A 27,791-nucleotide genomic window follows, 5' to 3' on the forward strand; every position below is an offset into this window, starting at 1 on the left:
CACGGCATCTTCAGACGCACACGCAAAGAAATCATAGACACTTTTTTGATCCGACCTTCGACGACGAAACGGTAGAGTTTTGAATATTTGTTTATCAGCTAAATTAGACGTGGAAAATTAAAAATCCCAAAATTAGACATCGGATCGAGTCCAAATTCGACACACATGTTGGTGCTAACCTTAATGACGTTCGATAAAAATTTCGGAAAATTTCGCCATTAGGGGGCGCAATAAACGAGGAAATTGTATATCTTCTACAAAATTTCGCCGCGAAAACGCTACACTGACTTCTCGCTACTCCTACCACAGTCAAATCCTTTGTATCCACAGGTTCAGGGTTGCGTTTTGAACACATGCTTCGCGTTGTGCCGGCGGAATGCACATTTCTTGTCGCGTTGTGCCGGCGAAATGCACACTTCTTGGACCCCTGCATAACTGCTTGCAGTTCTAGTTAATGTTGTTTTTGATGGTGTTTCTTTCTGGAACGAGTATTCAAATATTCGATCGGAAAAACCAACGAGTATTTGAAGCCTGGAAAATGGCATTTGGGCCAGCCCTAATGGTAATTAAACATTAAAACACCTGCGGCTTATAGTCCATTGTGGCTTATAAATGTACACATCATTCAATTTAGCTGCTGCGGCTTATACTCCGGTGCGCCTTACAGTGTGGAAAATACGGTATCTATATATATATATATTAGAGCTGTCAAGCGATTAAAATATTTAATCGTGATTAATCGCATTAATGTCATAGTTAACTCACGATTAATCGCAATTAATCACAAATTCTTTTTCTATGCTAAATATCCCTTGATTTTTTTGTCCCATAATTCTTCTCCTTTTAATTCTCTTATCAACATGGTGAAGTGCATCGGCTTGCCTTGTGCAAATGATTTTTTATTGATAACAACATTGGCATATACTGATCAAAACAGGACGATACAAAAAAAGAGCCTATAGTGCAATTAAACGACTGCTTTGAACAAATGTCATTTGAACATAGCAGTCTGGCTACTGCTTCTTTGTTTTGAGCCAAAGGAAAAAAAAAAAAACAATTTTATTTTTTTGAAATATAATAATTGCGTTAATCGCGCGATAAAAAAATTAACGCAGTTAAAATTGGTTTGCGTTAATAACGCGTTTAACTGACAGCTCTAATATATGGAATGGTTAAGAATTAAAAAACAAATATATATATTAAAAAATGACAGCCAATTTTAAAGGTCAGATTTGTATCATAATGCGCAATGATTTATGATTCTGCATTATTTAGAGAAAGCCTCTTTGTTTTTGATCTGATTGCCCTGTAGCGCCTCCCAGAGGGCAACAGTTCAAACAGTTTATGGACTGGGTAGGATGAGTCTGAGGATGCTATGAGCTCTCCTGAGGCAGTGTCTATTGTAGACATCCTCAAGAGAGAGAAGAGGACATCCAATGACTTTTTGGGCAGTTTTTATGACCCTCTGGAGCGCTTTCCAATCAGCTGCAGTGCAACTGGCGAACCACAGCGATATGCTGTAGCTTATCACAAGGCATATAATAAAATCGAATGATTCCTTTGCTCTCGTGTGGGAGGTCGCTTTCGAGCTGCACTCGCTGTCACCCTCTGATTTTATTTCAACCATTGTGGTTAAAATGTCCTCATAGTGATCAATGACAAAAGACATACGCGAATCATGCTGAGACCAGCGGGTGTCTGAGAATATCTGCAGGCGTTTTTTGTTGCGATTGTTTGCCATAAAGCACTGCAGGCGCTTCAGCGAGGCTGTGATGAAGTTCACTATTTCTTGTCTAGACAGTTACGAACGGGAAACTGCTGCGATTCATGCCTGAATGCCACACGCTTTCCTGCTTACATTGCCCGCACCATCTTATCCCTGGCCAACCATATAGGCAGGATCTAGACCAAGCTCTCCTAATCAGGTCAGCGCTTTTGAATGATAATGAATGAATGGAACGTTGTATTCTTTATGTTTACACCAAAGATTCTAGACTAGAGAGTACGCGGCAATCAATGAAACCTCAAGCGGGATCATATAAAGTCTGCTCTCTTTGCTGTGCAAAGCATGTTTCGGAAATAAGCACATTTAAGGTCCCATGGCATGCTACTTTATGGATGCTTTAATTAGATATTAGTGGGCCCCTAACACAGTATTTGAAGATGTTCCCGAAATTCAGCCGAGGTGCAGAATTACAGCCACAACGAGCCAGTCGCGCATTGAGCTTTCCCCAAACGTGCCGTTTCGGTGTCTGTAGCTTTAATGCAAATGAGGAGGAGTGAGGCGGGTCAAGGAGGAGGGTGGGTGTGGCCCTGAGCAGCTTGCGGCCACGGTACCATGCGCCTGTTTACAGTGGATGTATGGCGAGGCGCATATGTTCTGTAAATATTCTAGAACACTCCGGGTGCTCCGGCGGGAGTCCTGGAGATCTACAGGTGCTGGTCAAATTATTAGAATATCATGAAAAAGTTGATTTATTTCAGTAATTATATTCAGAACGTGAAACTTACATATTATGTCAATTCATTACACACAGAGTGATATATTTGAAATGTTTATTTCTTTTAATTTGGATGATTAGTACTGACAATTACTGAAAATCCCAAATTCAGTATCTCAGAAAATTAGAATATTAGTTACGACTAGTACAAAAAATGATTTTTTAGAAATGTGGGCCAACTGAAAAGTATGAACATGGAAAGTTTCAGCATGTATGGCAATCAATACTTAGTTGCAGCTCCTTTTGCCTGAATTGCTGCAGCAATACGGCGTGGCATGGAGTCGACCAGTCTGTTGCACTCCTCAGGTGTTATGAGAGCCCAGGTTGCTTTAATAGTGGCCTTCAGCTCTTCAGCATTGTTGGGTCTGGCATCTCGCATCTTCCGCTTCACAATACCCCATAGGTTTTCTATGGGGTTAAGGTCAGGTGAGTTTGCAGGCCAATCAAGAAGAGGGATACCATGGTCCTTAAACCAGGTACTGGTAGATTTGGCACTGTGTGCAGGTGCCAAGTCATGTTGGAAAATGAAATCGTCACCTCCATAAAGTTGGTCCGCGGCAGGCAGCATAAAGTGTTCTAAAACTTCCTGGTAGACTGCTGCATTGACCCTGGACCTCAGGAAACACAGTGGACCAACAGCAGCAGATGACATGGCACCCCAGACCATTACTGACTGTGGAAATTTTACACTGGACTTCAGGCAACGTGGATTCTGTGCCTCTCCTGTCTTCCTCCAGACTCTGGGACCTTGATTTCCAAAGGAGATACAAAATTTACTTTCATCTGAAAACATAACTTTGGACCACTCAGCAGCAGTCCAGTCCTTTTTGTCTTGAGCCCAGGCGAGACGCTTTTGACGTTGTCTCTTATTCAAGAGTGGCTTTACACGAGGAATGCGACAGCTGAAGCCCATATCTTGCATACGTCGGTGTGTGGTGCTTCTTGAAGCACTGACTCCAGCTACAGTCCACTCTTTGTGGATCTCCCCCACATTTTTGAATCGGTTTTGTTTGACAATCCTCTCCAGGGCGCGTTTATCCCTCTTGCTTGTACACTCTTTTCTACCACATCTTTTTCTTCCCTTCGCCTCTCTATTAATGTGCTTGGACACAGAGCTCTGGGAACATCCAACCTCTTTGGCAATGACCTTTTGTGTCTTGCCCTCCTTCTTTAAAGTATCAATGGTCATCTTTTGGACAGTTGTCAAGTCAGCAGTCTTCCCCATGATTGTGTGTCATACAGAATCAAAACGAGAGACCATTTAAAGGCTTTTCCAGGTGTTTTGAGTTAGTTAGCTAATTAGAGTGTGGCACCAGGTGTCTTCAATATCTGACCTTTTCACCATATTCTAATTTTCTGAGATGTTGAATTTAGGGTTTTCATTGGTTGTCCGCTATAATCATCTTCTTTTTGGCAAAAAACACTTATAATGTATCAGTCTGTTTGGAATGAATGTATACATTCTACAGGTTTGACTTTCTAAATGGAATTAATGAAATAAATCAACTTTTTCATGATATTCTAATAATATGACCAGCACCTGTATATCTAAATAATATCATATTATACGTAGATATTCTATATCATATAATACATATTATCACGGCCAAAAGCTGTGTGCGCCTCCAGACGATATTATGAATCACAAACGACTGCGTCGGGTTCTCCGACGTCTCAAGTTCTTCCACGTCCACATCAATCTGAAGTTGACTGAACCATGACATAGAGGAGAAAAGGATTTTTGACCGTGGTTGTCTCCCGCCGGAGCCTCGCTACCGAGGGACCACCGCTTCGGCAGCGGGCAGCACTTAGACACCTCTGCCTCCTGCAGTGGGCAGCGCCGAGGCGGTGGTAACAACATTCGCTGGCAACAATCCCTTTCTCCTCCATGTCAAGGTTCATGTACTACAGGGAGTCAAAGCCAAAGTTCCTTTCCCCCAATTCCTTTTCAACCATGGCTGAGATAACCCCCGCTACGAGACTCGTTGTGGTAATACCAGAGACGAGAGTCCGATGTGTTATGCGCCATAACACCAACAGCAGAACAGTTATCGAAATAACAAAGAAGTGTACAAAACTTGCGTTACAGTGTGAGGAATCACAGACACACACACATATGGCACCTGCACGGTCATAGCTCATTGGTGGGCCAAATTATCTGGGCTGGCAAGGCAGAGAAAGGGGAGGTGGCATCTCCCTTTATTACGACATACGGGGAGAATTCCAAAATGGCGCGTCTGTACTTCGTTTTTTCAAAGGAGGAGCAGAATGGCTACTGCCATTCCGTTTTACACCCAACAAAATAGCTACTGGGGGAGCATAGGTAGGCTTGGGGGACTCATATTAATGTTAGAAAACCTCAGAAAGTGACATTTTCATGCCATGGGATCTTTAAGATAAATGTAGTTGTCACACAGACGCAAGCTTTTGAATTATTTCGGGGGGGGAAATTACATTAAAAAAATACAGACGGCGCGTTCAGGATTAGGACCGATATAGCTTATGTCGGCCTAGGCCTAATCAATTGTCTTTAACATTTTTTAGCATTGATATTATTGCAGTCAGGGTGGGACTCTGTTGACCTCAACTGAGGAGGTCGTCGGACGTTGGAAGGAACACTTTGAGGAACTCCTGAATCCGAATAACACGCCCTCTATGTTGGAGGCAGAGCTCGAGGTTGATGGTGTTTCGTCGTCAATTTCCCTGGTGGAGGTCACTGAGGCAGTCAAACATCTCCGCAGTGGCAAAGCCCCAGGGATTGATGAGATCCTGCCAGAAATGCTAAAGGCTCTGGGTGTTGAGGGGCTGTCATGGTTGACACGCCTATTCAACATCGCGTGGGAGTCGGGTACAGTGCCAAAGGAGTGGCAAACCGGGGTGGTGGTTCCCCTGTTCAAAAAGGGGGACCAGAGAGTGTGTGCCAATTACCGGGATATCACACTTCTCAGCCTCCCTGGTAAAGTCTATTCCAAGGTGCTGGAAAGGAGGGTTCGGCCGATCGTCGAACCTCAGATTGAAGAGAAACAATGCGGTTTTCGCCCCGGACGTGGAACTACGGACCAGCTCTTCACTCTCGCAAGGATCCTGGAGGGGGCCTGGGAGTATGCCCATCCGGTCTACATGTGTTTTGTGGATCTGGAGAAGGCGTATGACCGGGTCCCCCGGGAGAAACTGTGGGAGGTGCTGCAGGAGTATGGGGTAAGGGGGTCTATCCTCAGGGCCATCCAATCCCTGTACTCCCAAAGCGAGAGCTGTGTGCGCGTCCTCGGCAGCCATTCAGTTTCGTTCTCAGTGGGTGCTGGTATCCGCCAGGGCTGCGCCTTGTCACCAATCCTGTTTGTGATATACATGGACAGGATATCGAGGCGTAGTCGTGGTGGGGAGGGGTTGCAGTTCGGTGGTCTGAGGATCTCGTCACTGCTTTTTGCAGATGATGTGGTCCTCATTGGATCATCGGCCTGTGACCTTCAGCACTCACTGGATCGGCTGGCGGCCGAGTGTGAAGCGGCTGGGATGAGGATCAGCACCGCTAAATCTGAGGCCATGACTCAGGAAACCGATGGATTGCTTACTCCGGGTAGGAAATGAGTCCTTAGCCCAAGTGAAGGAGTTAAAGTACCTCGGGGTCTTGTTCGCGAGTGAGGGTACTATGGAGCGTGAGATTGGCCGGAGAATCGGAGCAGCGGGGGCGGTATTGCGTTTGCTTTACCGCACCGTTGTAACGAAAAGAGAGCTGAGCCGCAAGGCAAAGCTCTCGATCTACCGGTCGATCTTCGTTCCTATCCTCACCTATGGTCATGAGGGCTGGGTGATGACCGAAAGGACGAGATCGCGGGTACAAGCGGCCGAGATGAGTTTTCTCAGAAGGGTGGCTGGCGTCTCCCTTAGGGATAGGGTGAGAAGCTCAGCCATCCGTGAGGAACTCGGATTAGAGCCGCTGCTCCTTCACTGAGAAAGGAGTCAGCTGAGGTGGTTCGGGCATCTGGTAAGGATGCCCACTGGGCGCCTTCCTTGGGAGGTGTTTCAGGCACGTCCAGTGGGGAGGAGACCTCGGGGAAGACCCAGGACTAGGTGGAGAGATTATATCTCAACACTGGCCTGGGAACGCCTCGGGATCCCCCCGTCAGAGTTGGTCAATGTGGCCCGGGAAAGGGAAGTCTGGGGCCCCCTGCTTGAGCTGCTCCCCCCGCGACCCGACCCCGGATAAGCGGACGAAAATGAGATGAGATGATGAGATTATTGCAGTCTATTCTTTTATTAGGCTACTCTGCTGTTGGCCTTGATGGAGAGATATTATTTTGCTGCCACAAAATGTAAAGTTTCATCTAACAACACTCCTGCGTCTCCCCCTCCTACAGAACCCAATTTAGCACCGTGTCAGTGGGCAGTTGCAAGCCTACGAACGTCGTTAGAGCAATGCATGCGCGTTAAAAGGAGTTTTGGGAAACGTACGGCATTGTTTTACGAATGTTCGAAATGTTGCGTTTTTTCTTGAAGAAAGTAGTCCACTCCTTGGTTTAACTCACTTTATTTGTTAAAGTAGGCTTATTTCGGTATGGAAACTATGAAGCAAAAGGGAGGGAATTATATCTAACGCGTATTGAAAATAATATCGGGCACTACTTCGAGTCCCGGGCAAAGGCCCAGGCCTCTCGGCGGGGCTCCTATTGATTCTGGCCCCTTAATCTGAATTCTGCGCTCTCATCGTCAAGTGGGCGTGGCCTATGTGAAGTGGGCGTGGCCGGTGTGATGTAATGGCTCCGCCATCCTAAAGGTGCTGCCATCTCTGGCTGGAGTAGTTATTGCAGCTTATGTGTTCGATCCTGCTTCCTAGTGGCTATGTGAGGGTAATGTAGCTTGTGTGTTCGATCCTGCTTCCTAGTGGCTATGTGGGGGCAGTTTATGTGCTTAAAATACGTAACAGAAAGATGAATGTTAGTACGAGCCTGGCAGGGATTAAAATTAACGTTGTCCCGGGGCCATAATTAATTGTCATCGGGAGGATCAATAATCTCTCTTGGGTTGACCTCAGGATGAAGAGAATTTTGTGGGCACTGACTTCATTTTTCTGTTTAAGTTTTCAACACTTTCTGCGAACCCTGGAAAAGACTTACGTGAAAAGGTAAATGGAAAAAGGACTGAGCTTCGTTCAATTGGCTGGCGCGCTCGCATTTGTGTTGTTCAGTGAGACGCAGGGACTGCTTGCAACAATGGTGATGGCCTTTTTACACTGCCAAACCGGTTCGGTCGCAGCGGGGCACACCCGGCGATTTCACCGTCTTATTTCAAGTTTCCTGTGTAAAACCAAGGGGTTAAAATCCCCTGTTCCTCCCGGCGCGGGCTTTCTTGGTTCACTGGTGAAGTCAGGGCTGCGCACGGAGTCTAGACTAGAAATGCACGGTTGAGCTGTAATGTCATCCGTACCCACTGCCTAATATCAATATCCACCCGAAGCAATGTCTTTTTCAACAATTGATACCTGCACCCGCCCGATCATCGGGTGACCAGACGTCCCGCTTTTGAGTTGCGTGTTCCGCGTCGGCACGCTAAAATGTCCAACCAGTATGAAATGTCCCCTGTTGTCAGCGATTTCATAGCACACGTGGTCTTATTATAGCCTTATCATTAACTAAAAGACACATAGAAAGAATAAAGCATATTTCAACAATGTGTGTGAGGCAGGGTTTGAGTTATAATTAAATCTCAGTGGGGGTCTCTTTAAAAATAAATAAATATAGACGCGCAAGTAAATATAGGCTATTATGACACGGCTCTTCTCAATCCCGTAGAACGCTCTGTTCACTTGCATTGGGCCCATCACAACAACGCCAGCGTCTTCGGTTGCTAAGCGACGTCAACGTCTTTGGCTAACTATTTCTCTGCTGATCAACGCTGCGAATGGTAACAAATACATTTAAAAAAGACACACCGTGTGAGGTTATTTTTTCGTATGGCAAGTAGCCGCTCATTATCGAAAATAAGTCCCTTCAGGTCGATGCAAGACACCTCTGTTTTGCCTCGGAATCCGGTTCGCCCTGTCTGGGCTTATTTTCCCGATAATGACCGGCATTCTATTATCCCTTTCTTAACGTCAATATTACTCTGTATGTGGAAGGGAAAATAGCTTGATTTGTAATTAGAATATTATGCTGCTGTATTTTTAGAGACCCCCACAGATATTTGTGGGGGTCGCAGAGTTGGCCTAGTAACAAATGTGTACAAAGTGACATAATGTATTAAAAAAAATGTCGGGTTGAAATCGGGCTCGGGCTCATAATTACAGTTAATGTGTCGGGTTGGGCCGGGCTCGGACAGAACGTGCACGGGCTCGGGCCGGGTCGGGCTTGATTATCTGGGGCCCGATCTAAGCTCTAGCGGAGATGTTCGCACATTTAAGGCGCAGGGAGATTATAGAAAAATATGTCAAATTTGTCAGTTTGCTGTTTTTCTGGTCAATATGTTAACCTACTTAATATTTATTTATTTAAACCGTGACCCATCGGCAATTCCTCCAAGTCGTTACTTTTTTTCACGCAATCCACCCAACCCATCCACGGTGTCCGTATGAGCGCCAACCGCGCATCTCTAGTCTCTAGACCTCTTTAGAATAATTTGCATACTCCTGATTGTTTTATTTCTTTTATGAATGAAGACAGCCGCATGCAAGAATGAGTTCACGTCTGAGTGAACTCCCCCAAGTGCAAAAACGCCAACATATTCCTTATATTGCTGACCACCACAAAAGCCTCATAAGGACAGTTCCTCTGCGTCTCTCTCGTAGATCGCACCATCTTTCAACGTCTTTGTTTAAGGCGACTGCGTCACCTTCTCTTACATAATCAGCGGCTCAGGGATTTCACTTTCTCTCCAGTTAGAACTGCTCATGATGATATCGCTGCGTTGTCTCTGTGGAGACAGCGCAACACCTCTACCCAAACCCCCTAGCCCCCCCCGGAACAGCGGAGCCGTCGCATTTACATCAGAATGAAACCCAATAAACCGCCAATGTGTGTAGGGTCCGGGAGGGTAAATTGGGGTGCTAGCTCAAGCAGGCAATTTACCTCAGGCAGTGTTAACGCGCTGATCATGCTGCGAAAAAGGCGTGAGCAGCTCCTGCTACGAGCGTGGTTTCTCCTGCATGAAACGGGTGAAGTCGGACTGGAGGTCTCGCGTAGCCAATGACACTCTAGGGCCAGTCTGTCAAACCGAGCCTAAGAAACCTGGGTGTTGTGTTTGACAAAGACATGTCATTAGTGCAGCACTGTAAACAGCTGACCAAAAATTGCTTTTTTCAACTGAGGAACATTTCGAAACTCAGGAAAATGGTTTCACAAAATGACTTGGAGCTGATCACTCATGCATTTGTGTCTTCGCGTTTAGACTATTGTAATAGTTTGTTTTCTTGTCTAAACAAAAAGGAGCTGTCTCGCCTGCAGTTAGTCCAAAACTCTGCAGCGAGAGTTCTGACTCGCACCAATAGGAGGACTCATATAACCCCTATTCTTAAAGCTCTTCATTGGCTGCCAGTTTCGTCCAGGATCAATTTTAAAATTTGGGTTTTAACGTTCAGAGCTTTGCATGGCCAGGCTCCGCCTTACATCAGTGATCTGATCCAGCCTTACACCCCAACTCGGGCTCTGAGGTCTGTGGGTCAGAATCTGTTGACGTTGCCACACACTCGTTTCCGGACCAGAGGAGACAGATCCTTCCAGGCTGTTGCTCCCAGGCTCTGGAACGATCTTCCGCTCTCTCTGCGTTCGATGGAGTCTGTTGACTCCTTCAAAAAGCAACTAAAGACCTATTTGTTTGCTCATGCTTTTGCTTAGCTGTCTTGGGGCTGCTATGTTTGTCACCTAGTTGTCTTGGCCTTTTAAACTTAAATTTGTATGTACTTCTTAACTGTGTATTGTTATTGTTTTTGTTTTAACTGTGAAGCGCTTTGTGACCCTGGTCTGTGAAAGGCGCTGTACAAATAAAGCTTACTTACTTACTTACTTACTTACTCTGAACAGCCTCATGCAAATCTCAATGCATGACCCTCCTCTTTACGAATACAACTCACATGCAATCACTAAATGGTGGAGTACTGGCAGAAGGTCCCGTTCTGTGTCTATTCATCTTGAAGCTAAACAAATCTAGTCTGGAAATAAATATATTATTCTATCAACTTAATGTATTGTGTTTTTATTATATTATCAGTAAGTAACAACTCAAAATGTAAAAAAGATTCTTGGCAAAATTCGGGACGTTTCAACATTTTTTTCGGGACTTTTCCGGGACGGTGGTGAAATAAGTTAATTTTAACCCCTGGAGCCTTGATCCATCGTTATCGGGAAACTGTGCCCTGGTCTGAGGGGACACGTCGCTCTGGAGGGACCAGTTAGAGAAAAAAAAAGAGGTCCAGTTAGAGAACTTTTTGAGGCAAAGGTCAAGAAGATCATAATGTCTAACTGTTTAGGGTGATACATATTTGAAGTAGCCTCGTAGTTGTATCAACCTCTGCATTGTCATTCAAATGACTTCACTACGATTTTTTGACAACATGCATTGTCACGCAACATAGAACTGTACATTGAGTATATGTATGACTGCAGATATAAAATACAATTGTAAAATAAAATAAAGTAAATTAAATATGAAAATAAAGTACTGCACTCATCACCTATATGACAATACTTCCATCAGTCAACAGCTTTTTTTGTTAACCCAAAATCAAAGCCACTCTGAGGGAAAACTCACGAGCACGTTTTTCGGCAGAGGATATGTGGCTCAGGGTCCTGGTGGACTAGTCATATTGGGCTCCGAGTCTATTTACCGTATTTTCCCCACTATAAGGCGCACTTAAAAGCCTTTAATTTTCTCAAAAAACGACAGTGCGCCTTATAATCTGGAACGCCTTATATATGGCGAACACACAAACACTTATGCCCCGTCCACACGGAGCCGAAACGGGCGAAAACGATCCGATTTCGATTTATGCGGTTCAGGGATATCTCCGTAAAAACTGAGTCATTACGAAACCGCATCGAGCTGTCGAAACGCTGTAGTAAATATTCAAGGCGCTGGTTCTCCACAGAAAAAAGTGAATCAAGCCTGCGCGCTGTATGCAAACATTCAGTCACGAGGAGATTCAACCTTTTAAATTGAGCAGAAATACTTTTTAATGTACAGTTGTAATTACATTTATCAAGGGGCTTTATTTAAAGCTACAAAAAGAATACAGGTAAAATAATAAATAAACAATTCAATGCAACTCTGACGTACCCCAGCTGGTGGGGGGCTAATGACGTCATTGTTTGCGTTTCAGGCGTCCACGCGAATCCTAACACGAAACCGCATAGTTCCGGATAGACATTCAGAAATGTGTGGTTTCGGGGACCGGATTTGCCCACTCCGTCTGGATGGTCGGCCGAAACGCACAAGACTTATGCGGTTTCACCAAAAAATCTGCTTCGTGGGGACGGGGCCTTTGAAGGCGAACACACGTTCACCAAGTCGGGGAGACAGCGCCGGGCGACTTACGCCACTATTTGACAATCGATCGTGGATGCCTGGGCTGATATATCAGTCTCAACTGTGGTCCGAGCTATCACGAAGGCAGGAATAATCTCTGAACTGCCAGGCAACAGTAGCGACACTGACTCTAATTATGACGAGAGGGAGCCATCCATGTTGGATGCCGTACTCGCCCAACTGTTCAATTCGGACCAGGGGTTGACACTAAGGTTTCAAAAGCACTTGCCCATCGGGCAAGTACAGGTCAGGTTCAACTTGCCCGAATGTGATGTTCACTTGCCCAAATTATAATCAGAATCGTGAACAGGCCTCTTTTTGCCAGGCACGCGGCCTGGTTTTGGGGGGGCTCAGAAAAATCATCCTAGCTCAGACTGAAGCTGAATGTTAGCTTCCACACATGTTGTGTTTAAAAAATAACAAACTTCTCTTTGTTTGCTTATTTATCGAGCGGTCACATCGTGCCATGAAGTGATTTCAGTCCACCGTTGCAACCTATTAAAGCTATCGCCAAGTTATATGTAGACCTGCATGATTTCATGCAAATGTACTTAACTAAATGTCAGAGGTAGTAGCAAAGATATGTCTTTTTTAACTTTTACGTTTCTTGTAGCTCTAACTGAATAATCACAATCGCGTTTCTAGTAGTGTTGTCAGTCACAATACTGAATTTTCTAACTTTGACACTACCTGGAAAAATATCGATATTCTATACCATTTTCGATATCAGGGGAAAAGGTTTTTTCAGGAAAGAACATACCCAAAGTAAATAGAGTATATCTCCACAACTGCAAGGGCGATAATGTCATCTTTGTGCCAAAAGAAAGATTGTTGTGAAAGTGAAATATTCAATGGGGATGATACTTGGTTAAAGTGAATAAAGCCATGGAACACAGCATAAGTGGAAGATAACATTTCCACCTGAAATAATTATCAGTTGGTCGTTATCAGTTGGGAGCGATGTCTTACTATGAGACACAAATTAAGGTAGATATCTTACAATTTTGACACTTGACACCTCCATTTAAAGTTCAGGGCAAATATATTCGAATGCACCAAGCCAAACACTCGCAAATAAACATATGGCCACTAGATTATATACACTATTATATATTTCCTAAGAATCCTTCTCTTATTCATTGATTGAAAACACCATGTTTAGTTGCCAAATTTGGCCCAGACACTGGGTTATCGGTTTATGGTGGTTTTATTCGACCAGAATCAACTTGGTGGACAAAAATCACAAAGCTAATACTTCATTTTTGGTTGTTAAAAGAAAAGGGACGGTTTCTTCTTAAGTTGTTATTTGCGAGTTTTAGTCACAGAATGATATGGTTTGGACTGTTGGAATAAGTGGAGGCTCAGCTTTCATGTAATATATAGTTTGTGAGGGTCCAATTTTGTGAAAAAGATCGCTATTGCTGTGCATGTGCAGTTATGAAACCCAAAACCGTGTTCTTGCATATGACTTTCCTTGGTAATTTGCCTCAATCCAAGTACTTCCAAGCTGCACTCCTCCATCACTACTCCATTTTCCTTCTACCCAAACCATTCGCGGAGGCGCTGCACTTGCGATGCTAGCTTTGTTGGCTAACCTTTAGCTAACACCTTCGAATCACGGCCAGAGAACGCACAGCGAGTGACAGAAGGCGGGGCTATTTTCGCACTGAAGCGATGCGTGTCTGTTAACTCGCTTTCCGAGAGAAGAGAAGGCGCTGATCAATTGCAAATACTTCTATTTTGTGTTATTTTGTGGAAAAAAAGGTTGTTATGCAGTTTCTAAAAACATTTGAATAAATAGCCTTTATATTAACATCCACCCAAAATCCACTTGCCCGTTCGGGCAACCGGAAATCCATCTTAACTTGCCCAAATATGACTTTTGGTTGCCCCGGGCAAGCGGGCAACCGTTAATGTCGAGGCCTGCGGACACTGAAGAAGAAGAATTCGATTGATTCGTGGACGGGGAATGAACTTGAAAAGTGAGCTTTACGTGTTATACGTAACTGAACAATGTTGAGTTATGCAACGTTTCAATTAGGTTTCTATCAGACTGTGTTTCTTATATGTGTTTGCAACTGAACAAGGCTGGGAGATATTGTTAATATGCACATTCATGTTTTAACATCGTTACCATGGGAGTAAACGGAGTTGTCAGAACGCTTAATAAAGTTTGACTTTATCTGACTGTTATGTTGACATTCCCTTTAGCCCAGCTCCGTCTAGTCGATGCATAACACAACCCCAGTCAAACGTTTGACTGCAGTATCTTCTATTCTATGCGCCTTATAATCCGGTGCGCCCTATATATGAAAAAAGTTCTAAAATAGGCCATTCATTGAAGGTGCGCCTTATAATCCGGTGTGCTTTATAGTGCGGAAAATACGGTAATTTATGTGATCTGACTTCAGATTTGAGTGGGTATGTTTGTTCAAAACCCTTGTTTTGTCTCATAGTTTCACAAACTCTGTGATAACTGAATCTCTCTTTCTCTGTCTCCCTTGTCTGTGTGTCTCCCTATCTCCGTCTCCGTCGTCTATATCTCTCCCTTTCTCTGTCTCACTCGTCTGTATCTCCCTTTGTTTTCTCTACCTGTATCTAGGGATGCTCGATTTTGGAAAAAAATCATAATCACGATTATTTTGGTTAATATTGAAATCACGATTATTCAAAATTATTTTTGAGTTTGAAACATGATGTATTTATTCAGCATGTCTCGCCCAAAAAACACTTTGTAACTCAGAACTTGCCTTAAAAAAAAATACACAAAATGGTATACACAAAAAAGAAAATGTTATGTATCTAGCTCTCTGCCCTTTCTATAAAACATTAAAAAAGACTATTATATTCATTTTGTGATCGTTTGACTCTAAAATCGAAATCGTGATCCAAATTCGATTAATCGCCCAGCCCTACCTGTATTGCTATGTTTCTTTTCTTTCTGCCACCTTTTCATGCGTAACTTGCCTCTTACTCGCTCATCTGTCTTCACTGAGTTGCAATGTTTACCACCTGGAATGCACAGATTTGATTGGCTGAGTAGTATCACGTGGGATGGCTTAACTCGCATGCAACTTGTCTGTGTGTTTCCTCATCCGCTAAACCACGACCGAAAGACTAAATAAGCAGGCTGGTTAAAATAGAAGCAGCCCGTCAGGTTTTAGATCTTAACCCGCTGTAGGTCTCGGTCAGTATGGAAAGGCTTTTCTGGGTCTGGACCCAGGCCGTGGTCTGCCTGTTACCTCTGCTCTAGAGACCTGGTCTGAGGGGACACGTCCCTCTAGAGACCTGGTCTGAGGGGTCCCTCTCGTCCAGTCCATTTGTCTTTCGCAAATGGACTGCATTTATGGTGCTTCTAACCAGTTGCCACCCAAAGCGCTTAACAATATTGCCTAATATTCACCCATTCATGCACCAGTCGCCCATTCATACACATTCACCCATTCAAGCACACATTCTCACACCGATGGAGGTGTCATCCGTGCAAGGAGACAGCCAGCTGGTGAGGAGCAGTCAGAGTGAGGCACTCACACTTAGGTTGAGGCACTCACTGACGCTAGGAGGAGCCAGGGATCTAACTAGCAACCTTCTGGTTACCAGCCAACCCGCTCTACCTCTACCTAACCCTAACCCTGTTGTCCGTCTCTCACCGTCCACCAGGAGAAGCTGTTGCTGAAGGCGGAGCTCTGGGCGTGCCGGGAGCAGCTGCAGCAACAGGCTGAGTTCTGCAGAGGGCTGGGCGCGGCCTCCTGCACCGTGCTCTGGAGCGCCTCGGGGCGGGAGGATGCCGTGAGGGACATGCTGGCCGACGTGAGTTAAATACTCCATCCTCATTGGTCGCGAGGGGGCCGTGGGGGACATGCTGGCTGACTCTAGTTAAAGGTGACATATTATAATAATGATAATAATTCATTATATTTATATAGCGCTTTTCAATGACCCAAAGACGCTTACAGTGAAGGGGATGACCTAACTCACCACCAGCCACCACCATTATGCCACCAGGTTTGGGTGTGATTAGCCATTACAAGCCGTTTTGAAAGTCTGCCTCTTCTGACATCACAAGTGGGTGTGTCCACCTAAATGTAGGACAAATAGTTGAGCAACGTTTGCTAGAGTCCACTGGGTAGGCTGGTAGACTGATTTATCCTGCAGACATCTAGGTGGACACGCCCACTTGTGATGTCAGAAGAGGCAGATTTTCAAAACTGCTTGTAATGGCTAATCACACTCCTGGGGGTATATTATGTCACCTTTTAAATACCGTATTTTCCGCACTATAAGGCGCACCTTCAATGAATGGCCTATTTTAGAACTTTTTTCATATATAGGGCGCACCGCACAGGCTGAACGTTATAATACTTCTTAACTTAGAGAGATGGCATCTGCAGTAGTACGCAATTGGACCTTCGAGGATTCCTGGTCACTAAATTCCCGTAAGACCACTCTCCCACCAGTCTTGGCTGCGGACTCGCATCCAAATTCCTCCGGCGGAGCTTAGGGTAAATATAAAGATCTGACGAGAAATTTACGTTGCTGCGCTGTCCTGCTCCTTCTTAATTGAAGGAGCAGGCTGTGCTTTCATTAAAATCAAATTTAAAATCCCCGATAGTGATAAGACATCCATTATGTCGCCGCCGGTCCAGAGATGTGTCAGGTGTGCGCGAGAGACATAACGGACACTTTTGTTACTGCCATGTATACAGTACATTCGGTACACATTTTAGGAACAGATCTATGCCGCCAGGCGCGTCGTTAGACCTGGGCATTCGGGGCTATAGCCCCGGATCTTTTGGGATCAGCCCCGGATCTCAGCCGTAAAAAAAAAAAAAAATTAAAAAGAAAAAAATTATGTATATACATATATATAGCTGCTTTCATACACGTAAGTACTGGCTGCTCTTCTGAATATATGCTGCATCGTTGCAGCAACATTGAAGACGATCGCGTTGACTTCTGCGGTCTGTTCTGCCTCCATGCTGTCTGCGTCAAACCAAAACAAACCTGAGTGACAGCGGCCGCACTTATCCCGCCTCCTGAAAATGTACGTAATATCCCTCCCCTTGCAATGCCGGCGCTGGCACTGGCCGCGGGAGCAAGATGTTATTCAAACAAAAATGCATCAATCATTGTTTTATTCTTTCATTACACAATTTCTTTCAAATAATATAAATAGGCCTACATCTATAAATCTAGCCAACTTGTCAATCAAATTAGTCTTGTCTTGTCTCTCTAGTGGTTGTTCATTCTAAAACACTACAATCTTTTGAGAAGCAAATGGTTGCAGCCTCTATAGGCTTACTGTTGCGCTGATGTGAGTACTGTATGCATGCAATACTACTACATAGTAATAATCGGAGAGGGTTGAGAAACAGTGGGTTGACAATCCATTCTGGTACCTCATTTTGAAAATCCCCAAAAAAGAAACTTCACATAGGACTGTCTTTCAATTTTTAATACATTGCTTTGGAGGTTTTCAATCTAACATCCCACTGGTTTGATTTTACCTAAGAGAAAAATGTTTATTTTTTAAAGCATCCACAGCAGCCATAATAATGAGATTATGAGACAATGAGAATGAAGCGGCAACAGTGTGACTGTGCAGAGTGAGAGAGATGGCTTCAATGGATGACCAGGGATTGGTGGTGGCGTTACCCAGGAAGGGCGGCTGTAGTTAACTGCAAGCAACAGAACATGAATAGGAAGGAGTCAAAATGAGTCGAAATGACTCATTTTGACTCCTGCTTTATAAATATAAAGCATGTTTTTATCTGTAACATTAAACCTACACTGACAATAAGTAATAACTTAAAAATGAAACATAAAAGCAGACCACTACTTACTTGCCGTTGCCTGGCTGGGGGAGAAAGGCCCGTCGGAGCAGCGATGGCTTCTTGACATCGGGTAGGTGCACGCAGGCTATATAGGCTATTCTAATGTCTTATTTTTGCCCTGGCACTCGGCATAGGCGACCTATGTGTTGGGGGCGCCCTTAATTAATTAATCGATACATTAATTAATTAATTAATTAATTATTTAATTAATTAAGATACCGTAGCAGCAGGAGTCAGGACGGTGCTCCCCCCCGGGCTAAAGCCCCGGATGTTTTCAATTGCTAACGACGCGCCTGTATGCCGCATAGAAATCTATGCGGATCAGATGTGCCATGTAAACGCGGCTAGTGAGGCTATGAGCCACTATGTAAACAACATAGAATGTTACCAACCATTCCCGTGACGTCATCGTATTCTGAAAACAGAGATGGCGGCGCACAGGCTGAAAACATTATAATTTATGCAACTTGTTTGTGCTTTATTCTGAATAATGGTTCATATTTCCGACTTTATTTGTATTTATGGTATATTGAAATATTTAACTAGTGCTATAGACAACTGTTTATTTGATTGCTTCCTTTCCACTTTAAATGATTTTGGCTTATGGTTCCATTCAAATGAGTACCTTTTCCTCGAAAGTAAATGGTGTGTGTCTGCGTGTGTGTGTGTGTATTATCTACTCTTCTACCCCTTGATGGATCAGGGGAAGATTTCTTTTTTTAATGAGAAGCAGCATCTCTGCCTTTTCGCATGCAAGTCTGTTTCTTTCCTCGGTCATCAGGTGTCCAGCAGCAGAAAGCAAGTGCTCGCTGTTGACGCTAGTGCAAGGCACTGACAGATATTTCCGAGCAAGCTGGGCCATGCACTCAAAACGGGACTGGTTGCTTTTCCAGTATTCCAGTGGCTCATGTGAAGCGCTGGCTCCAACAGATATGACTGGAGCTAAAAGTTAACAAAACACAGCAGAAAAATACAATCTAATTATGATGTTGTTCTGACCATTAAAGCTTGTTATAAGTTGCGTCTTTAGAAAATGTTAAATAAACCTATACACTTACATCTGAATCCACTCCGCTGGTGAATGGCAGCATCAGTGTTTCCTTCCAGTATTGCCTCAAACATTCCCAACAATTAGCTATTCCAATCTTCCCTGCTCCTCTTTTCTGGTGGCTCCTCTTGCTGAGGAGTGCCAGCTGTGGCACCACCATTCTCAAGCAACTTTTCCTGCAGCATACCTGAGGGCTCCAGACTGTGACCAAATGGTCGCAGTCTGACCAAATGGTCGCAGTCTTGACGCCCGACCTGCACCCAAAGGAAAATTAGACGCATTACAGTAGATCAGGGATGGGCCGCATCCTCACTCAGTGCGGCCCGCATCCTCACTCAGTCAGGCCCGCACATAATAAATAAAAAAAATAAAAAAAATAATAATAATAATTGATCGAGTTACAGAAAACTCGGTCAAGAAAGATGAGAAGAATTCATAGAATTCGAAGGCAAACCCATGCGTCTAGTTTGCTTAGAAGCGATATCAGTCATTAAAGATATCCACTTAAGTCGCCACTACAACTACTACAACTGCTTGTTGGGTTTGAGTTCATTGAGTTGTTGTTGGGCCACTGTTTTTCAGTTTTTTTACTTCATTGAATGATGATGTATGTGTCCTTTGCACTGATAAAAATACTGACCATTCATGTGGCTGTTTGAGCATGGAAAACATGAAATGAATGTATGTTGGTTCAATTAACATACCGTACATAGGTTATGATTCTGGATGATTTTTTAGGTAGTGGCCATCCCCAAAATGCACCAGAATACAGGAAATCATATCTACAAAATTCAAAATTGTGTAGCTTCTCTCAGCTCACGTTTAGTTGAAGTGTGCAGTCATCTGGCCCTCCGATGGTTATGATGAAAAATGTGGCCCTCTTTATCATGAAAGTTGCCCATCCCTGCAGTAGATGGAACGCTGGGGAATTTTACTATGTTGTTTTTGGCCTGCTGCTTTAGATTGCTGTGCAAAAAAAGCACATCATTCACTGTTGACGGATTTAATTGACTCCTCCGCTCCTGAATAACATATCCAGCACCAGAGAAGTCTCGCTCTCGATCGCAAAACCTGCGTCCGACCCGCGCTGTTCCGGCGTCCGACCCAACCCGCACCCGTGTCCGACACGGTACATTATTTTTCTACCGTTTCATCCAAATTGTCACCCATCGGGTACCCGAACCCGGTTTATGTGCCATAAAGGGCTTTTCACACGGGAGGCGTTTGTCGCGCCTGCTGCATTCTCAATGGAGAGGCGAGCCGGCAGAGAGGAGGCGCAGCTTCCTGTCAAGCGGCACGACTAGCGGGCGCACTCCCATGAAACGCATACTCGCGCACGCAGAAACAGTTGGTATAGATGAGAATCACAATAAAATGTGACACTGAATATGAAAATGTACATTGTAATTTCTGCATCTTTTATCAAAATATGTTAATACAGAGTAATACAGTGAAAATAAATTAGAAAATCACATTGGCATGTTGATTAACGGTGTGTGACCCTAAAATTTTCAGTTAGGGGCCACAGTGCTGCTAGTGGCAAATCTTTAGCGAGTAGCTAAGCAAACTCGGAATGGTCAAAAACCTCGCACCGCCATAGTGAAACTTGCCCCATTGAATGTCAGATCTCTTAAAAAAACCTTTTTTAATCAAAGATCTTATTTGCTCTAATAACCTTGATTTCTTGCTCCTAAGTGAGACTTGGCTAGACCTGGCTAACAATGTGTTGACCCTTATTGAATCAGCAACCCCAAACTACAATTTTATGAGTACAATCCGTGAAAACAAAAAAGGAGGTGGAATAGCCACAATTTTTAATGCATCTTTTCAATGCAGACAGTCATTATTCTGTGACTTTGTTTCTTTTGAATACCTGAGCACAATTATTAAGGGTTCTCCTCAGATTCTATTACTGATCATTTACAGGCCACCAAAGCACTCTCCAGGAGTTTTTCTTGAAGATCTAAGTGAACTACTGTCTGGCATTTTTTTAGAGTATGACTGTGTCATATCTGGGAATTCAATCTGCATGTTGACAATCCGGAAAACAGCTATGCCATTGAACTGCTCTCATTACTTGACACATTATACCTAACACAACATGTAGAGGGGCCAACACACTCCCTTGGTTATACACTTGACCTGGTCATCACAAAAGGTGTTGATATTTTGTTAACTGTTAGGGACTTAGCATTGTCTGATCATTCCTGTATTTTCTTTGATGTATCCATGTCCCCACAAAAGTCCAACAGCTCTGTGATGATAGCGAGGAGAATGATCAATGATCACACTAATGTTCTCCTTGAACAAGCGTTTGTCTCACAGCTTTCGAGTCCTACATCAAACTCAGTAGATGACGTGATGGATAATTTAAATTCACGAATGTTAGAGATTATGGATGATAAAGCCCCACTAAAACTTAAAAAACTTAATAGAAAACAAAAAGCCCCATGGAAACAAAACCCAACTGTTAAGCTTTTAAGGAGAGAGTGTAGGAAGGCTGAAAGACAGTGGCGCAAAACCAAGCTCCCTGTACACTACATAATAGTCCAATTTCAGCATGATTGACTCTGAAACTCTGAAACGGTACAAAACCTCAGCTCCTCCACGTGCACACTAGATACTCTGCCCACCATCTTTTTTAAATCTGTCCTTCACCTACTAACGCCAGATCTGCTTAAAATCATAAATTCAGACGGGCATTTTTCCCAAATCCCTAAAGACTGCTATTATAAATCCACTACTTAAAAAGAACAACCTAGATAAATCCATATTAAGCAATTACAGGCCCATATCCAACCTACCGTTCATTGGCAAAATTATTAAAATAATTGTTTTTTAATCAACTAACCTCTTTTCTAACGCTCAACAACTGCCTTGACAACTTTCAGTCAGGTTTTCGGGCCGACTACAGTACCGAAACAGCTCTGGCCAAAGTCACAAGTGACATTCGGCTAAATACAGATTCAGGCAAGTCATCAATCCTAGTACTGGACCTCAGTGCAGCTTTTGACACTGTGGACCACAGTGCTTCAGCGACTTGAGCACTGGGTTGGCTTCACTGGTGTTGTAATCAGTTGGCTAAAATCCTACCTATTCGACAGGAGCTTCTCTGTTACAGTTGGTAACTGTTCCTCAGCATCTACATCTCTGATCTGTGGAGTTCCCCAGGGCTCAATCTTGGGTCCACTATTATTTAACCTTTACATGCTGCCTCTTGGTCAACTTATAAAGAAGAACTCAATCGCCTACCACAGTTACGCTGATGACACTCAAATCTATCTACCGCTAATGCCCAATGACTATACCCCCGTTGAAAGTCTCTGTCATTGTATTTATTAAATAGATAAATGGATGTCACAGAACTTTTTATAGCTCAACAAAAACAAAACTGAGGTGGTAGTTTTTGGAAAGAAGGAGGAAAGGCAAAAGATCTCTGCCTTACTTGAAAGGAAAGGCCTAATATCAAAAGATGTGGTAAAAAACCTAAGTGTCCTTATAGATAACAACTTAAATTTTAGCAGTCACGTTAAATCAGTCACAAAATCTGCATACTTCCATCTTAAAAATATCAACAAACATAGAGGATCCTTTGACATGATCATGTCAAAGGAGGATCTGGAAAAAATCATACATGCATTCATCACTAGTAGGATTGATTATTGTAATGTACTTTTCACAGGACTTCCCAAAAATGGTATAAAACCACTTCAAATGATACAGAATAGTGCAGCCAGGGTCCTCACTAAAACAAAAAGGAGAGATCACATCACCCCAATTTTAAAGTCCCTGCACTGGCTCCCAATTAGTTGCAGAATTGATTTTAAAGCACTTCTGCTTGTTTTTAAGTCTTTGAAGGGGGTTGGGCCAAACTACTTACATGACATGTTTAAGCAATATTCCCAAATAAGGTCCCTTAGATCACAACATAAACAATTACTACTGAAACCGACCGTCAGAACAAAGCAGGGTGAAGCAGCTTTTAGCAACTATGGTGTCCATCTCTGGAACCAGCTTCCAGAGACCATCAAAAACTCCAACAAGAGTTAATACCAAACTCTTTTTAGATGCTTTCGGCAGTTAATGCACATTGTTTTTTTTATATCTTTTCTATTTTCTCTTTTACTTTTAAATTCACTCTTTGCTGTTGGTATTCCATGTATATTTTACATTTTACTTTTGTTGTGTATGGTTCCAAATTTGTATCTTTATTTTATTTATTCATTTTATTTTTCATTTTGCTTTTGTGTGAAGCACATTGAATTGCCACGTGTATGAAATGTGCTATACAAATAAATATGCCTTACCTTGCCTAGTGAAAAAAGTTAGTCTGGAGCCCTGTTGCCTGCCATTTTGATGCAAGGGTGAAGTAGCGGTCCTTATATCTCTGGTCCAGTATTGTTGCCAGATAGTACAGGGGTTCCTCCTCGACGTGACCAAAACGTGATTGCACTGCTTTTAAGGGTTTCCTTTGATGTCTTCACTCCGTGGCCTGTTGTAACACTTTGCTTAAGCAAACACGTCAAGCTTTGGATGGCGAGGATAAAGTCTGCAGCTGTGGCTGCGGCCTTGCTGATGTTTCCGGTGAGCTGTTCACATGGATCAAGGATGGTCAGCATGTTTTCGACCAGGGTCCATCGGTGGGCAGGCCTTGACATTAAGCATTTTAAGTATTGTTTTATTTGCCCAATAGCATAATATACTTGCCCAAAATGGAAAACGTAGGCCTATTAAGAAAATATATAAAACCTGGTGTATATATATATTACTGGTATTTGTTGAATTTTATAATAATTTATTATAATTTAAATACAAATTTAAATACAAAAAACATAACAATTATGGTCTGCAAAGCTGTCAAACCACCTAGCCCAACAGAAGAAAGGGCCTCAAAATGTATTTCATTCTCTGAACCGAGGAAACCTAGCCTGGTGGGACCAGCTTGAACTCGCGGTCTTTGCTTAAATACATAACCATTTGTGATGAAAAAAATGACAAAAAAAGACAATGAACAGTGTAGATTTACTTTGGCAAAACGGAATTGTCTGGATGAATGTGGACTAGGGATTCAAATTTCCATTTCATTCTCTGAGCCCTGCCTAAACTCCCAGGGGTTGAACCATGGCCGACGCTGTCTTTGGCAGGTTGTCCACCACCTGTGAACTGCAGCTTCGGCATCAAACTTATCCAGTGGGGGGCCCTCCACTGACAGGAACATCAGTCTCTGCAGCTGAAGAGAGGAAGACTTGACCTCCATTCAGTCTTCACTCTCTTCATTGTCGAAAAGCCCCGCTCACACATTGCCATGTTTACTGGCAGGATCAGGTACACATCCATGAGGGGGGCCAAGCTCTTGAAACGTATTTAGAATTTCATATAAATTAAAAAAAATGTAACAATAAAAAATTCTAAACAACTTGGCAGTATCTCAAAACATTTGTCACACACCTGACTCCCAGTTGTTGTTTTAAATCATATTTAAAGATGAACATTGTTGAACTGCTCTATATAAAAATTCTCCTAAGATAACTTATATGATTTGGCACTTTACCAATCTGTCACACATTCTACACTCTATATTCACACCTGACTGCAAGACACTCATGAAGGGCTCCCTCATTGGCACTGCTGCTCGTCCCTTGGCAAAGATCTTGTAGTGGTTGTACTCTGCTAAAACCTCATCGACTTCAATGCCAGCTTGTCTCAATAGCTCCTGATAGAACGTGGCCATCTCCCTCATCTCATCGACACCACACTGCCTGAACCTCTCACTTTCAACTGGGTCAGCGCGGTTGCATGCTGGCCAGGACGATAGGTCAAAGGTCCTAAACTTTGCAACCGCGCCCCCTTGCTGCAGATCCTTCAGCCTCTCTTCCAAATGATTGATGATAAAATCTGTTGACAGGAAATGTCAAAGTGAATCATTACTTATTTACTGTAATGGTTAATTAATCAATCCAAATCGCACACACATCATTTTTTCTACCAATCACCTCGATCCTCTCTGCTTCAAGCGTGTTGTGGGTTGGATTCTGGAACCTCACTCCTTTATACACGGCAGTCTCCTTTATGGCCTGGTTGACCTTGGCCATTTGGGGATCCATGTCTACCCTCGAGGAAGTGAGTTCCCAGAAACAGGCCTCCTGGCTCTCAACTCCTCGAAACACAGTCGGGTCATCTTTTTGGAAAAAATTTCTCAAGGTGGCAAGGTGGTTAAAATCATCACACATGAAGTGGAGGAAGAGCAAATGATCGCATCTTTTCAGGCAGGAAAGGACCTGTTTGGCCCTGCAGAGAACTGCAGCTGAAGGCTTAGGGAACCTCTCCACAGACGCCATGTCTTCAAAATGTGCAAATCAGTACAGGATAGCTGTCACACACAATCTGTAAAAGATATTATCACTAACCCTAACCCTGTATTGCACCATTTTCTATTGGTCAAATTATAAACAAGAGGATTAACTCAACAGGTTATGTTTAATAATTTACTAAAGTTCTGACCTTGATTGCACGATGCACATAGGGAAGCCAGCGGGCGCCGTGTAGATTTGATGGCTTCAACACCTTTTCTTCAAGTGCCTCTGCAATCATTCTGAGCTCTCTGACAGCCTTGGGGGAGTAGTGGTACTGATTAGATCCCGACCGATATATCGGCAGGCCGATATTATCGGCCGATATTAGGCATTTTTCAAACTATTCGGTATCGGCATTTATAATGGCCGATAAATGAATATTAAAAAAATAATAATGTTTGTCCACCAAAGGGGGCTCTAACGCCTCAAACCCGCTGATTCAGCCAGAGTCAGGCAGAGTGAATGACGGAGATCATCGGTGTTGTTCATAGCTTTGTTCGAAATCGTTCCCTATCACGGATATAGTGCACTATATAGGGTGCTTGCCATTTTGTAGTGGTGTTCGAATTCTCAGTGGTTAATTTCATGCACTATATAGTGCACTTAAATTCCCTAAATTTGAGTGTACATACGATGTTCCCTACATGTTACTCCTTTATACCAAAATGCAATGCTGTCAAGGTTTTCCTGGCGGAGAAGAAGCTGAATAACCGCGAAAATTAATACATTTAATGATGGAGTCTCCGGCTTTCGTTTAGAAATGTCAACAATTTATTTGGGAGTTAACATAGAAAATGTAACATTCAAAATTAATAAAATAAAAACCTTGATCAAGGAAATGTAGCATTCAACATCAATACAAGCTCCAGCTTTCCTCGAGAGTGCCCGGTTTGTTTGCATGATGTGGGCGCATCTGTCTGCGTCACACAAATACCCGGCGCATTTACTGATGCAAATGATGCTTAGAAATGTTCAGCGTAGTGTCCGAATTCTCGTTTGTTCGTTCCCTATATAGTGCACTATATCATGAACACTATATAGTGAATAGTGAGGGAGTGAATAGGGAATGATTTCGAACACAGCTCATGTGTGCATGTGTGTTCATGGTAAGTTGGCAACTGTCACGAGACATACATTGCTTGAATAACAATTAAAAGAACATCCCCATCAATTCTCTAAAGTCGATAAGCATGACTTAATTCATGACTACCATGTCCAGTTTTGTTGTTGTTACGTGTTAGCTGAGAGTGAAAAGGATTTAAAGGATAACTACAAATAACCAATGTTAGGGAAATCTGTTTGTTTTGTTGCGCGTTTCTGTATATATATATATATATATATCGGCCGATATATCGGCATATCAGATTTTTAAATCACAAAATATTCGTATCGGTATCGGCCTTAAAAATCCTATATCGGTCGGGCTCTAGTACTGATCGTACAGGTTTTTAAGCATTGTCTGCATTTGCTCCATCTTTTTGTTGGTTTTAATTGCCTTTACGATGCCAAGCTCTAATCTGTGGGCAACACAGTGGATTGAGATGAGGGGGTGGTTGAGTTCCTTCTGCAGAAGCGCTGCTACGCTATTTCTGCAGCCCACATTCACAGCTGCCCCATCGCTGCCAAATCCAACCAATATCTCCTTCCAATCAATAATGCCAGCTTCCTCAAAAGCTGATCAAAAAGAGAAAAATGTAAATCATTAGATAAACATTATGCAAGGCAATTTTATTTGACTGGCATATTTCATATACAAAGGTATTTTACATGAAATAGATAGCTTAAAAGGAGAAAATTCATTTCATCCCTATAGTACCTGCATGGATGCCATCCAGGATGCCATCCATGCATTGCCATTGCATTGCCATGTTTAGACTTTGACTTTAGCTTTATTGTCCCCTGGGGGAAATTCTTTTTCACTTCAAGGTACATTTGTGGGCTGCACGCCGACAGACAGTAACAGATATACAGCATTCCCAACAAAACAAAAACAGCATGCAGACAAAATATGTAACTATTGTGGAACAGGAGTGAGTTATCTTGGCATGCCCTCCAACACAACAGGGACCTGTACCTGTGTCCAGAGGGCATGATGGTGAAGTGGCAGTTGAGTGGGTGTGAGTTGTCCAGTGCTATTGTGGATGCGATGCCTGAAATGGCCTTTAGGTTAAGCTCTGACAGTGTGGGTGTGGGGTGACCGATTAATTTGGCTGCTATGTTTGTGACACGTGTGAGTATGACCCGGTTTTTGACAGTGAGCATGTTGAAGAAGCAGGTGGAACAGTAGAGCAGGATGGGCTGGACAATGCATTTGTACAGCAGTAGGAGGAGATGGGGTGCAACATAGAGTCCTTTAAGTTTACGGATGGCATTCAGTCTTTGATGGCTCCTTTTTTGAATGTCCGTTGTATGCTGGTTGAAAGAGAGTTTATTGTCTATTGTGAGTCCGAGGTATTTAAAGCTGTCAACTGTTTCTACTGTGTCGTTGTTGATGAGAGTGGGGGGCTGGGATGATGGAGTGCCTATTGTTATTTATTTTGCT

General features: G+C 43.3%; 1 protein-coding gene across 2 annotated transcripts in view; it reads left to right on the plus strand.

Moving 5' to 3' along the window:
* Nucleotides 1-27,791, plus strand: part of hsf2bp (heat shock transcription factor 2 binding protein) — a 143,717-nt gene that overhangs the window by 78,643 nt on the left and 37,283 nt on the right. For both annotated transcript variants that reach the window (XM_030343980.1, XM_030343981.1), the window contains exon 4: nucleotides 15,675-15,824. In XM_030343980.1, the coding sequence (XP_030199840.1) occupies nucleotides 15,675-15,824 (150 nt within the window). The remainder of the gene's footprint in view (nucleotides 1-15,674; nucleotides 15,825-27,791) is intronic.

This window comes from Gadus morhua, chromosome 20 (assembly GCF_902167405.1).
Source record: "Gadus morhua chromosome 20, gadMor3.0, whole genome shotgun sequence".
In the NCBI taxonomy this organism is placed as follows: Eukaryota; Metazoa; Chordata; class Actinopteri; order Gadiformes; family Gadidae; genus Gadus; species Gadus morhua.